Source organism: Cupressus sempervirens, chromosome 5 (assembly GCF_028749045.1).
Source record: "Cupressus sempervirens isolate cs-2001-9-10 chromosome 5, ASM2874904v1, whole genome shotgun sequence".
In the NCBI taxonomy this organism is placed as follows: domain Eukaryota; kingdom Viridiplantae; phylum Streptophyta; class Pinopsida; order Cupressales; family Cupressaceae; genus Cupressus; species Cupressus sempervirens.
In genome coordinates this window covers 844,492,505-844,507,892 of record NC_143122.1, presented here as the reverse complement: position 1 = coordinate 844,507,892, position 15,388 = coordinate 844,492,505, and the positions used below count along the sequence as shown (strand labels likewise).

General features: G+C 30.9%; 1 protein-coding gene across 1 annotated transcript; it reads left to right on the top strand.

Moving 5' to 3' along the window:
- Positions 1-13,236: 13,236 nt before the first annotated feature.
- LOC149558533 (L-type lectin-domain containing receptor kinase IX.1-like) lies at positions 13,237-14,760 on the top strand. Its single transcript, XM_089830898.1, has one exon. It carries the CDS (start codon positions 13,237-13,239, stop codon positions 14,758-14,760), a length of 1,524 nt encoding a protein of 507 aa, XP_089687024.1.
- Positions 14,761-15,388: the final 628 nt, after the last annotated feature.

Genomic DNA, 15,388 nt, shown 5'->3' with positions numbered 1-15,388 from the left:
ATAATTAATAAAAATGAAATTAAAAATATGTATGCACTACATACTATAGGATAAATTTTATTGATGTGTGATATTGCTATCAAGATTTAACTGTGTAGCTTTTGAGTCAAACTTATAGACCCATGTTTCATGAGTAGTGATTCAACATGAATCCATCTCTCATTAGAATAAATAGAATTCTTGGTTTCTAAAATTAATAACTCTGCATATTGTATGAAAAACTATTCTACCATCTTTTTGATTGAGGTTTTTGGTGTTTCACTTTTAATTTTTCTTAGTATCCTATTTGGTAACCATGCCACTTTCTTATAGTTTTTCAAACCCATTGAACTAAATAAAAAATAAATTAAATCGATGTATGTGGGAGCTTGTATGTTTGACAAAGATATAACCTTGCTATTGGCATGGGCTTCTGAGTGTTGTAGGTGGTAGACATCAATGGAGCTATCCTTTTATTAATTGATATGTTTTATGAAATCATTGCATATAGAGCATGACATTATTGGAACTATTATACTATTTCCAGCCTATGAATATGTTTTTTCTACTATTCTTGATTTCGTCTTCATGCCCTCTTGACTCCACATGTCATATAAAGGCTTGTTTCTCTTCACAAGAGTGCACACATACTTACAAGTCAAGCATGTTAAATACTCCTATTGTCTGAGACTGTAAAGCTTAACACATAGAAAATAATATTTATTTACAATATGTGTAATTCTAGTTTCTATGATATTACAATTTCCATCAGAGGTCCTACTAATTCCATTTGTCCTTCTTGATTAATACAACTCAATTGGTATGCCCCTAAGCTTCCATTAACATTTGCAAGAACAATGCGATCTTGAACAACACTATAGCCATGATTGTTGTCAAGTCTTAACTCATTTTACATGTTATCACAAGTACCTACAAGTAAAATTTCATCCAATTTAAAGTTTAATGCTGTATACATTATCTTCAATTCCATTCCTAGACTTCTTAAGATGTCCCTATGATGCACCTGCATCATGAACTTCATGAATCATTTCTACATTTGATTTTTTTTCCATGCTTAATGTCCAATTTTTGTTATAATTTGAATCATTGTGCTAAGATGGGAGCTCTAATTTGGTAAAAAAGTAGGCTCCATCGAGATGAACAAAAGCTTTTAAAGTAATAGCATAGAGGAAACTAAAGAAAAGAAATGAATTCTTGTAAGTAAAAGGATCCTAGCAACCTGTGCAAAGGAGAAGAAAATACATGTCAATTGAATTACAAGAACGTAATCATTGATAATGAGGACAATTTTTCCATAGAAAGTCAAATTATGATATTGCTCAGAGGGTTTTACAATATAATCATTTGTTAATAAAGAAGGCAAATTTTAAATTCTAGAAAAACTAAAAAAGATTTAAGTTAGAGGCCTTTCCTTATAGATGATCATATTATGATTTATGATGAATCCATAAAGGCTAGATTTCTTTTCTTCTCTTAATATATATATCGATAGAGAAATCTAGAAACCTCTTGGATCCATGTATTTGGGGTCCGATTATAGGAAAAAATAGGAGATAGAATAGTAGCCCATATGGTTGCTCCATATGCTAGAAAAACCATGTTCTTTCATAGGAAACTCGTGTCCAAAGGTTTCAAAAGAATGTGTAAAACATTTAATGTTCTTTTACATAAAAAAATGCATTTTATGGTCCTAAAACAACTTAATAGGTCATTTCTGATATGTACTTATGTTCTTCTTGCTTATTTGTATGACAATTAAACACAATAGGCTGATTGTATGTTATCATTGGCTGGCCCATCTTGTCCATAGTTAGAGAAGCTTATTTTATTGTTGTGAATCCACTGCATGTTGTGTAGGGGGAATGATAGCAAAACCAAGTAGAAACAAAGATCTACTTTATATTATGCTATTAGTCAAATATCTATTTTAAAAATTGGCATAGATATGCTATTTTATAAGTTTGGACATCTTAAAGTGACAAAATTTTTTGAAGATGAGGTAGAAAAGACATCAATTGCTAAGAAAGATTTGGAGAAGGATCATAGAATTCTTGGATCAATGTATTGCCCGAAAAAGCATGACACAAGAGATTATATCAAGGCCTAGGACCTACTTCTTACATACATCACAAGACAAGGTAGAGACCATGTAGTTTCTATTCTAACAAAGATTTTAAGAATTATTTTTTCACAAATTTTGTCCTTTAAAAATACATAACTAAATGATACCTATAATTTTAAACTTTCTTTTATTATCAGGCAATAAAAAAATATTTTCCCATAAGTCTATTCTCAAAATATGCATAACAACGATACAATAATATTGATCAATCAATATAAGATGAAAAATAGTATAATCCAAAATTTTATATATTAAAAATGATCTATCTATTAAAAAGATTACTACTCATTAATAAAAATTAATGTATCATGCATTATAAATATATAAATTAATTATAATTGTACATGTGTATCTATGTTTATTTATCTAAACTTGGATGTTTGATAAACTATATAATGGATTGGTTTCAAATCAATTTTCTATTTCTTAAAAAAACAACTCCTATTTTTATTAAAGAGTTTCCTTAAAGTATTAGATTTAAATTGCTTCATGGTGTATAATGAGCTTATCTAAATTATTCTACTACTATTTAATATCATGGTATTAGTTGATAAAACCTATAATAGTATAATTAGCTAATCTCAAATCCATCTACTTTTATTTAATAGTACAATAATAGTTCATAGGACCTATAGCATATAATTAGTTGATTAAAAATTCTTCTACTTTTTTTGAAAATCTTAATAATAGTTTGTAGGAGCTATAATTGATATAAATCTCATCTACTTTTATTTAACATCATGATAATAGTTCACATGACCCATACTATATAATTAGTTGATCTAAAATCTATCTACTACTCTTCAACATGATGATGATAGTTCATAGAATGCAACACTTATATAAAGATTTAAAATCTTACAAGATCAAATCTAAAAACAATGTTGAACCCAGCTACTACTACATTTTTTATTCTTGTTAAAATATTTTGAATATTAATTTAACTAAATCATAATTTTATACTAATATATTTCTCAAGAACAAATTATTTATTTAAATAAATTTTAAAAATTGTAAAACATATAATTATAGAAAATTGCAAACAATTATTATTATTAATCCACATAGTAAATAAATCTAAACAAATTTAAAAGGTTTTCTAATATCAATAATTTGAAAGCATATATGAGTTTTAACAATATAACATGAAAAATAGTATAATCTATAATTTTATATATTAAAATTGATCTATCTATTAAAAAGATTACTACTCATTAATAAAAAATAAAAATTAAAACATATAATTATAAAAATTGCAAACAATTACCATTATTAATGTTATTTTAAAATAGCTTTGTAATGTTATTTTAATAATAGATAGAGTAATATAATCATTGATTCAAATAATCTAATGAAGAAGTCAGATTAATTAATACTATAATATCTAAATTCTAAAAATCTAATGTTTTCAATGAAGAGAAAGAAATAGAAAGAAATCTGCAATTGAGTAGAATTTTTAATATAACAAACTTTCTAAGAAAATTTAAGGAAAGTATGCAGATTTCAAAATACGAAAATACTACACAATAAAAGTTTCTAAAATGGAAGAAATAGAAATCTACAATGTTTCTAATTGAGAAGAATTTCTATTCTATCAAAGTTTCTAAGAAAAATTACGGAAATTATAGAGCTTTGAAAATAAGAAAAAAGCAACACAATAAAAGTTTCAAAAATAGAAGAAATCAAAATGCATAAACATACATACTCAGAATAATGATCCTGTTGCTCAATCCAATGTTGAATAGAAATCATAATATTGATCCTGTTACTCAATCCAATGTTGAATAGAAATTAGAATATCGATCCTGTTGTTCAATACAATGTTGAATAAAAAAGAAAATAGGCTCTCGCCATATGTAATGCTGATGTGTGATGGTTCAATTCCAAAGAATTGAAAACATGTAATGCCTAAAAATAGAGCATAAGGAAAGACATTTGGTTTTCTTGTCATAACAGATTATTGGCTTTCTTCTTGCTCGAGTGAATGACAAAGAAATATATTTAGAAATGTCTAAATGTGTGTTCACACTGTCAGTAGTAAACTGTTATTTGATGATGACCCAACTGGACCTGACGTTTGCAATTACGGACTCGTAGGACACGTCTTTAGTGTTTGGAAATATCGAAGTGTTCAAACAAAAAATACAGTGTGGTTATTGAGGGAATGGGAAGCGTCAGTGTTAAGTATTACTAGTCAAGTCCGAATGGAATTTCAATAAAGGACATGGTATAACTGTTCAACTACCTATCATATTTTTTCAAAATGTTAGATTCTTTACAACAAAATGTGCTCCCATTGTAGAAGCCTCTCGGCTTAATTAATGCCTCTTAGAGAAAAAAAACTGATGAGGCATTAAAATTCTATATGAAAAAATGGATGTCTATGATATCCGGCATTTGTGGACCATGACTATTTGCCTCAAAAAAGACTGAACTCATGGAATGTCACAGCAAGAACCCTCGAGAGTTTCAACCTATTCGATGTTTTTCATTCATAATGGCCAAAGGCATTCCATGATAAATTTTTTAGAGGATGACATCAAAAATATTTCTCTTGAACACTCTTCATATCTCAACCAAGACCTTGATGGAACCTATGTGTCGTCGAGGTTTCATCATCACTAACAATTTCCTAGGTCTTATTGATAACAAAACAATAATGAAATTTAACGCAACACAAAGAGGCCTATGTGTTTTTTGGTATGTCAAAATGTAATCACCCGACCGACTGCATTAAGAAATGCTCAACTTCTATGTGTTTTCTAGGGAATGCCAAATCATAAAATAAGTAAGTAAAATAGAGACAACAAACTAACTAGTAATTTAACATTTTATAAAAATGACTCGACTTATATGCTAACAACCATATTATGCACCATGCCTGTCTGCCTTCAAAAAGACTGGTATGCTATTTGTTGCTCCATTTGATATTGTCTTCTTTCTTGATCTGATTGGAAATTCATACTTGATTTATTCATTTCTATGAAATAAATTTGTAACCAAACATTAAAAAAATAGTAGATTTAGTAAATTATTTTTTATAAAATTGGTTTTAAAAAATCACATTAATTTAGTGGCATTTCACTTTAGATAAGATAGATATTTATTCATTTCTAATTAATAGTTTAACAATTCACAAATACATATAGGAGGAACTTTTTTGTGTAGATAAGATCTACAAATATACTAAATACCAAATAGTCTTGTATGTATAATACTAAATTTATTTAAGACAAAGGAAAAATAACATACGTTCATCAAAATTGATAAGTCGAACAGACAAATTAATTTAAAAAATTGATAATGTCAAATAATATGACTCCTAGATTTCATTATAGTGATGCAAAAACATGTGGAATTCATCAGTGAAGAAAAGGTTATTTTCGCCATCCATGTTCTCTTAATCATAGCAGATGTCTTTCCTAAATTCAAAGAACACAAATGATTTCTTCCATGCCTCATGAATTTCCTTTGTATATTGTCCCACCTACAAGATTTGAGAATCTTGGACACCTCGAACATGAAAGCTCGCATTATGAATTTCATCTGTAATTTTTTTACAAGACTTGGAAATGATTATTCCCAATCTATCCAAATAAGTTTGAACAATTTGGCTTGATTGCACCAACTCGTTTGAAAGAAGTGGGCTTGTGATAGTGTTCTCAGAATTATTTTGTTGAGCATCCATAGTTATTTTTTTTCTGATATCTATAATGTAAGGATAAAAAATGGTCAGTATCAAAGTGACAAGAATTAAGCTATGCATATATAGAAATAAATTGGTATTTGAAAGAGAAGAAGATTTGATTGATTCTTTCCTATTGACATAATTCTATGCATTTAATTTCTTTTAACAAAAAACTTATATGTTCTTAATATTATTTATATAATGTTCTAATCTTTGATTTAAAAATTTAATAGTAAAACCTAACTTCAAACATTAAGGAGAAAATAGATAACATTTCATGAAATATTGTTTTTTATTTTCTTCATATTTTGATAGACGTTAAAATTGAGATTTATAAGTAGAATAAAATTTATAAAAATTAAAAGACATTCTTAAATATAAAATTTAAATTTCCTGATGCATCATTTCATTTAAATGTGTATTAATCTTTCAGACTTAGTTGATAGATCTAATTGAACTTTTCTAATCTATTTTAATATAAGGTTGAAATTTATAAATTTGAGAAAATTTGAACAAAATGTTAGAGATTATATCAAGGCCTAGGACCTACTTCTTACATACATCACAAGACAAGATAAGTCTATTCTCAAAACATGCATAACAACAATACAATAATATTGATCAATCAATATAACATGAAAAATAGTATAATCTAAAATTTTATATATTAAAAATGATCTATCTATTAAAAAGATTACTACTCATTAATAAAACTTAATGTGTCATGCATTATAAATATATAAATTAATTATAATTGTACATGTGTGTCTATATTTATTTATCTAAACTTGGATGTTTGATAAACTATATAATAGATTGGTTTCAAATCAATTTTAGATTGGGTGTCTATTATATCCGGCATTTGTGGACCATGCCTATTTGCCTCGAAAAAGATTGAAGTCGTGGAACGTCACAACAAGAACCCTCAAGAGTTTCAACCTATTTGATGTTTTTCGTTCGTAATGGCCAAAGGCATTCCACAACAAATTCTGTAGCGGATGACATCAAAAGTATTTCTCTGGCATGCTCTTCATATCTCAACCAAGACCTTGATGGAACCTGCATATCGTCGAGGTTTCATCATCACTGACAATTTCCTAGGTCTTATCGATAACAAAACAATAATGAAATTTAACCCAACACAGAGAAGCCTATGTGTTCGTTGGTATGTCAAAATGTAATCACCCGACCGACTGCATTAAGAAATGCTCAACTTCTATGTGTTTTCTAGGGAATGCCGAATCATAAAATCAGTAAGTAAAATAAACACAACAAACTAACAAGGAATTAAACATTTTATAAAATAGACTCGACTTATATGCTAAGCACCATATTATGCACCATGCCTGTCTGCCTTCAAAAAGACTGAAATGCAATATCAAACAAGAAGCCCATGAATTTCAATTTTAGTTTTGTACTTTGTTAGAATATCCACGAGGAGTTCCACTAAGAATGCCATATCGCTTGATATCGAAAACACTTTCCCATCTGGTGTCCCAAGATTACAGTTTGGCAAGATGAGTGGAATATTAGTTGGGAGGGTTTAAAGATATGTAGTCAAATGTTGCGAAGTGAGCAATATCGGGTGAAATTTTATATTATATCATATAAGGACGAGGTGCTCAGTATTATATGTGTTTTAAATGTTAAAAGAGTAAACAAGATTAGCATTAAAATATCAAGAGCACCATATTGGTCTAGAGTATTTTCTCTTCAATGCGAGATATCCAAATACAAATAACAAAGAGTGATTGTCACTGTATCACACCTTTTAAGATGTATGACGAATTATAGATGATGCACTCCACATTGGATGGTTAATTTTAAACTCCATGATGTTCCAACTAGGTAGTGAATCCTCCATCGGTCGTTGCATATACCTATGCACTTAATCAACTCTTCTAATACATTCATCCTTACTCTATTATTACAAATCTAAAATCTTTCTCTAGCTCACAAATATGATACAGTGCAATACATTTTAAAAGATGAGAAATTTTTTAATGGAGAAATCACAATATATATAAACTTTTGTGCCACCAAAAAAATAATACCCTATACATCACCGAACCTATAGATACTGAGACAGACAATAACATAAAAAAGAGTTTAAATAAATAGAAAATTACAACATCGTGTAACAGTTATCCTGATGGTTGTATAACTTTGGAGTGGCATGGAAGAAATAGCCACCACAAATAGAATAACAAAATCTTCATTTTTCAAATTTAAATAACAGAAACCAACGACTTAAGAATTCTAATCATAGAAAAACCAATGCAATCACCTTTCCTTTATCATAAAATCTAAAGACTGCACTACAAAATGGGGGAAATCATACACGAGTTAAGCTCTGCTATAGTAGATATCCTTAACAAACCTAATATTTTGTAGAAGTTAACACACAATCTCAATGTGGAAGTGGGAGAAAACCTTTCACAAATTTATCTACAAAATTGTATTTCAATAATTTGTTAAAAACTCACAAATTTGATGACAACAAAAAATTACAAATAACTTTTGATAGTGACCCCAAACGGAAAAACAAATATCAAATCAATTTTCACTTTTGTTTGCAGGGAACTTAAAAATCATCATAGACTCTAGAATAAATCCAAAAGGTCTACAATAATTCACAAGAAATTTAGGAACAATCTGGAACTATAAATGGAAAGGCATTCACCCACGACAGTTGTAACTATAGTGTTAAATGTCATATTTAAAAAGTATTAAGTATTCTTACATTGTCCTTGCATTTTTGTTGTCTATTTATCTTTCCAGTCCACTCTAGCCTGGGCAATAAATAAAATATTACAACGTGTTAATAATTTTAAACTGCCATTTGTTCATTGGTTGGAATAGTTTTCTTTTAAAGTTCTTAATAGATAAAATATAAAACCCCTAGCGAACTGTATACGGACTAATTAGAAAATAAGAATAATTAATAAAAATGAAATTAAAAATATGTATGCACTACATACTATAGGATAAATTTTATTGATGTGTGATATTGCTATCAAGATTTAACTGTGTAGTTTTTGAGTCAAACTTATTGACCCATGTTTCATGAGTAGTGATTCAACATGAATCCATCCCTCATTAGAATAAATAGAATTCTTGGTTTCTGAAATTAATAACTCTGCATATTGTAGGAAAAAATGTTCTACTATCTTTTTTATTGAGGTTTTTGGTGTTTCACTTTTAATTTTTCTTAGTATCCTATTTGGTAACCATGCCACTTTCTTATAGTTTTTCAAACCCATTGAGCTAAATAAAAAATAACTTAAATCAATTTAAATTCTTTCAACTCATTAGATTTTTTGTATTTTTGAATGGCTCTAATAATGATTTACTCTAAAAAGAAATCCCTATATATCTTACGCCAAAACTTGCAATCCATCAAGTAGTCTCTTGAAGTGTAAATAAATGCTCATATGATGATAATATTTTTGGAAACAATGCAATATATTTTGTCACTCATTTTAGCATTTAACAAAATATATACATTCTTAGGTCTTTGGATGGATTAAGATTTGGAATTGCTTAAGATTTGTTTATCAATTATTATTTTCCTAGTATACAACATCAAAATATTTACAAACATGGCAAATTTTGAGTCTATCCTTTTATTAATTGATATGTTTTATGAAATCATTGCATATAGAGCATGACATTATTGGAACTATTATACTGTTGCCAGCCTATGAATATGTTTTTGCTACTATTCTTGATTTCCTCTTCATGCTTTCTTGACTCCACATGTCATATACAGGCTTGTTTCTCTTCGCAAGAGTGCACATAGACTTACAGGTCAAGCATGTTAAATAATCCTATTGTCTCAGACTGTAAAGCTTAACACATAGAAAATAATATTTATTTACAATATGTGTAATTCTAGTTTCTATGATATTACAATTTCCATCAGAGGTCCTACTGATTCCATTTGTCCTTCCTCAATAATACAAGTAAATTGGTATGCCCCTAAGCTTCCATTAACATTTGCAAGAACCATGCGATCTTGAACAATACTATAGCCATGATTCTTGTCAAATATTCCCTCATTTTACATGTTATCACAAGTACCTACAAGTAAAATTTCATCCAATTTAAAGTTCAATGCTATATGCATTATCTTCAATTCTTCCTAGACTTCTTAAGATGTCCCTATGATGCACCTGCATCACGAACTTCATTAATCATTTCTACATTTGATGTTTTTTCCATGCTTAATGTCCAATTTTTGTTATATTTTGAATCATTGTGCTAAGATGGGAGCTCTAATTTTGTAAAAATGTAGGCTCCATCAAGATCAACAAAAGCTTTTAAAGTAATAGCATAGAAGAAACTAAAGAAAAGAAATGAATTCTTGTAAGTAAAAGGATCCTAGCAACCTATGCAAAGGAGAAGAAAATACATGTCAATTGAATTACAAGAACATAATCATTGATAATGAGGACAATTTTTCCATTGAAAGTCAAATTATGATATTGCTAAGAGTGTTTTACAATATAATCATTTTTTAATAAAGAAGGCAAATTTTAAATTCTCGAAAAACTGACAAAGATGTAAGTTAGAGGCCTTTCCTTGTAGATGATCATATTATGATTTATGATGAATCCATAAAGGCTAGATTTCTTTTCTTCTCTTAATATATATTGATAGAGAAATCTAGAAACCCCTTGGATCCATGTATTTGGGGTCCCATTATAGGAAAAAATAGTAGATAGAATAGTAGCCCATATGGTTGCTCCATATGCTAGAAAAACCATGCTCTTTTGTAGGAAACTCGTGTCCAAAGGTTTCAAAAGAATGTGCAAAAAAATTAATGTTCTTTTACGTTAAAAAAATGCATTTTATTGTCCTAAAACAACTTAATAGGTCATTGCTGATATGTACTTATGTTCTTCTTGCTTATTTGTATGACAGTTAAACATAGTAGGCTGATTGTATGTTATCATTGGCTGGCCCATCTTGTCCATAGTTAGAGAAGCTTATTTTATTGTTGTGAATCTACTACGTGTTGCGTAGGGGGAATGATAGCAAAACCAAGTATAAAGAAAGATCTACTTTATATTATGCTATTAGTCAAATATCTATTTTAAAAATTGGCATAGATATGCTATTTTATAAGTTTGGACATCTTAAAGTGACACAAAAAATTCTGAAGATGAGGTAGAAAAGACATCAATTTCTAAGAAAGATTTGCAGAATGAGCATAGAATGCTTGGATCAATGTATTGTCCAAAAAAGCATGACACAAGAGATTTCAACAGAGAATACCTAGACCAACACACTGTCCACAAAGTTATGACACAAGAAAGTTCAATGGAAGACTTTCTAAAAGAAAATGGAATCAAACACTCATTTCACAAATAGCAAGCTTGGATTAGGAATTAAATTATGATCCAACAATTCATATTTTCTAAACTTGGAGTACAAATACATTGAAAAAAAATATAGCATGATAGCCTTGGTATGCTTAGCATAACCTATACAGTCAACTAAGAGATACTGAAAAAGTTGACTTTAGCACTCAAACCATCTAAAATCAATCCTTATTCTTTTGTAACTATATATAATTATTGATGACTATTTCTTTTGTAAATTTTTGGTTGTATTAAATCAAGCTATGGAAATTACTTCCTTGAGTTTCATGCTTGTTTAAGTTTTAGCTACTATGATGGCTTTGTTTATTTGGATATCCATGTTTAAAGCTTGGTTGCAGACAAATTCTGTAGTAGCATGTTTGCACCATTTGTTGGAAGGTCAACTACTGAATTTTAAATGCCTTACCTCTACATACTAGATAGACATCTGTATGCTAGACAAGAGTCTTCCTTGGTTAGTTAAGCACGGTGAGCTTGTATTTTACTGTAGATTGTAGCATTTGATCAAAAAACCATTTATGCATTTTACTTATATCCCATTCACATTTTGTGTCATAATCATTATTGAAAGCAAGAATACCATATTGTTCAAGCCAATGGTAAGACAAACTCTTGACACAAAGTTTGGTCATTACTTGACTTGGCTTTAATATGTTGAGGGGAAGCACATGGTACAGGTGGTTGCAAGAAGAACCTCTTATAGAATTATCGCATGAATAAAGTATGAGACAAATCGCAAACCACATTGTGTGGTTCTTTGACCTTTCCTCTTATTTTCATAACTAGTGGTTGGTCTAAGTAAACTTTGTGTAGATCATTTACAAGGTCTAAGTAAGCTTATTCTGATCTATCTAGAAAAAATAGTGTCTACGTATCACAATCCTTCCATCACACCCCATTAACCCCATCAACCAACTTTCAAAGTTATGTCAAGCCTTAGTGCCCAAGAATGTCTCCTCTTCTAGCTCAATAATCTATGCCCAATTTTAACTTAAATAGCTCAATGCTCTCTTGGAGCTATTTGGAATTTGGTAGATTCATGGTAGTGAGCTCTCCAATGAAAAGACTTCCATATGCTAAGGCCATAAAATATCTTCTCAAGACTACTGCTCACCCAAGCACTATATTTGTTTAGGTATAAAGTTTAAACTGTGTGAATGCTTTTAGTTATGAATCACTATCTCTATCTCAAGTTGGTAGATACATTATTGAGACTTGCCTTAAATTATGCAAGCTGGTGATCCCTACAATGACCATAAATGTCTGTAGAGGCTAGGGAATATGGATGCTATTAGAACTACATATAAAATTGATAGGCAGGATCCTAGCTTAGATGTTGCTAGTGAAATAATTGTAGTTTCATCCCTAGTGTTCTGCAGCATGAACCTTTCCTATTCCAAGAGGCTCATTTGTGCTTCCATCATGGTAAATTTATAATAGCTTCATGAATGCAAGCTATATTATATTCTATTTTTTTTGTTGAGGAGCTCATCAACCTTCCTATTCTAGATTTTTTTATTTCACTTAAAAGCATAGATGATCTTATAGTAACTCGCTTAAGTCTACAATCTCTCCGTTCTATTGCTCTTCTTATGAGTTAGAGGTAAAAGTTAATAAATGTGGTATGTTTTTAGATTATACTACAAAAAAAGATTAGTTGAATTGATCTTCTTGGGTGATCTCTTAGGATGAACTATTGTGGAGCTGGGTAGATATATAAAGTATTAAAAAGTGTAAACTATTTGATTTACATTCAAGAAAATGGCTAGAGTTTCCGAGCTCATGAATTAGACAATATACATGGGTGGTTCAATAAACATGTTGGAATCAGAATGATTTTATTGAGGTACACATACTTGAAGTTGTGGGTGTTAATATATTTCAAGTTTTCATTATGGATTTTTTTAGTTCTATATTATTTAAACTAAAGCTATCTAAGTAGATGCTTTACTTTCAACTTTTTCAACTTTAAGCTCTGGCCAATTTTTCAACTTACTTTCAATTCAATATTGATCTTACCAACGAAATATACGATAATCATGGAGATGGACTTGCACTCTACATGGCACCATTCGAACTGGAACCACCAGAGGACGCTTATGGTGGATTTCTTGGCTTGTTTAATGAGGAAAGCTTTAAACAATCATCTTACCAGATGGTTGCTGTACAATGCGGAGTTTGATACATACAACAACGATTGGGATCTTGATGACAATCATGTTGGGATCGATGTCAATAGCATTTTCTCGAAGTTCATTTTTCCGCTCAATACATCCAGTCTATTCAATCGCTCTACACACCAAAATCTCACAAACGCGACATGGGATGCCTGGGTGGATTATGACGGTCTAGAAAAGCTTCTGCACTTCTTTCTCTGGTATAATTCTTCTAAACCCAAAATCCCTCTATTTAACCACACAATAGATCTGAGCAACTATCTACCAGAGTACATCAAGATTGGCTTCTCAGCTGCCACTGGAGAGTACAGAGAGACGCACATCGTAAAAGTTTGGAATTTTACTTCTGAATATTCGTGGGAAGTCGGACCTCCTGGTGAATTACCTAGAAATGGCAATGCAAATAGATTTTCTGTGAAAGTTTATTTGATATGCGTGTTCTTCGTTGTTGTGGTCCTATGTGGCTTCATAGGTGTTCGATGGTGGCAGTATTTCAGAAAAAGGGGAAGAGAAGGTAAGGCTAGGGAAGAGAGCGATCAAGAGCTGGATGAATGCTGTTCTCATGGCCCCCGAAGCTTTTCCTACGCCGAGATCAGTGCCGCTACACGAAATTTCTGCGAGAAAGAAAAGCTTGGACAAGGCGGCTTCGGCAGCATTTACAAAGGAATCCTGCCCGACACCGGGGAGGCGTTGGCTGTGAAAAGAATAGCTCAAGGATTGAGACAAGGAAGAAAGGAGTATGTCTCTGAAATTCAAACAATTAGCAGGTTGAGACACCGTAATCTTGTGCGTCTTTTAGGATGGTGCCACGAAAAGAGAGAGTTACTTCTTGTCTACGAGTACTTGCCAAATGGGAGTCTGGATAAACACGTTTTTGGGGAAGAGGAGGATACGCTGGATTGGAGCCGAAGATATCGTATCGCCTGTGACATTGCCTTTGCTCTTGTTTATCTCCACGAAGAGTGGGACCAGCGTGTCGTTCATCGAGACGTGAAGGCAAGCAACGTAATGCTGGATTCTGATTTCAATGCCAAGTTGGGTGATTTTGGTTTGGCGAGACTGATGGAACGTGACCAGGAGGCTTCCCATACGACCATGGTGGCGGGCACGCAGGGGTATGTTGCTCCAGAGTGCTACATAACAGGGAAAACCAGTCTAGAAGCTGACGTGTACAGCTTTGGGGCGTTTACACTAGAAATTGCCTGCGAAAGGCGGCTGGTTGATCACAGCCTTCTGGTCAACATCTATTGCATACTGGACCTTCTAATGTACGGACCACTTTCATTCGTAGATAACATTCCTGACAAATATAACACATCTGTGGCATTTTCAAGCTATCCAGTTATTGTCGAAACTGCATTTGGGATCTATAGAAATTATTCTTAAGAAATACAGTTGGGTTTTGTATATTTTCTTTGTTGCCTTGTCCACCTAAATTTATCCCATTTTGGCTTGTAGGATGAGATGTTTTAGGAACATGGTCTGTTGTTCTTGAATTTTTATTCTGGCGACTCATTTCTACAAATACAGGTAATGCTTGATTGTACCTATCACTTATTCAAAATCAACTTCATCTCTTCCTTGTGTTTCAAAATGAGATACTTCATTAGATGTTCATTGACAGGGAATTCTATCCCTATTTTGTAATTCCAATTCTTGTATTAGCAATCATGCCCTTCTTCTAGCATAATTTAGTCACCGGACTTCATTTTTCCTTCTTCTTTCTTCTTCTCTTTCAGCTTGTGTCATTTGCTCTTCTCGTTGTCTACGATACTCTCTCTGGTATTCTCTCTGGTATGCTCTTTGTTGCTCCATTTGGTATTGTCTTCTTTCTTGATCCGATTGGAAATTCATACTTGATTTATTCATTTCTATGAAATAAATTTGTAACCAAACATTAAAAAAATAGTAGATTTAGTAAATTAATTTTTATAAAATTGGTTTAAAATATCACATTAATTTAATGGGATTGCACTTTAGATAAGATAGATATTTATTCATTTCTAATTAATAG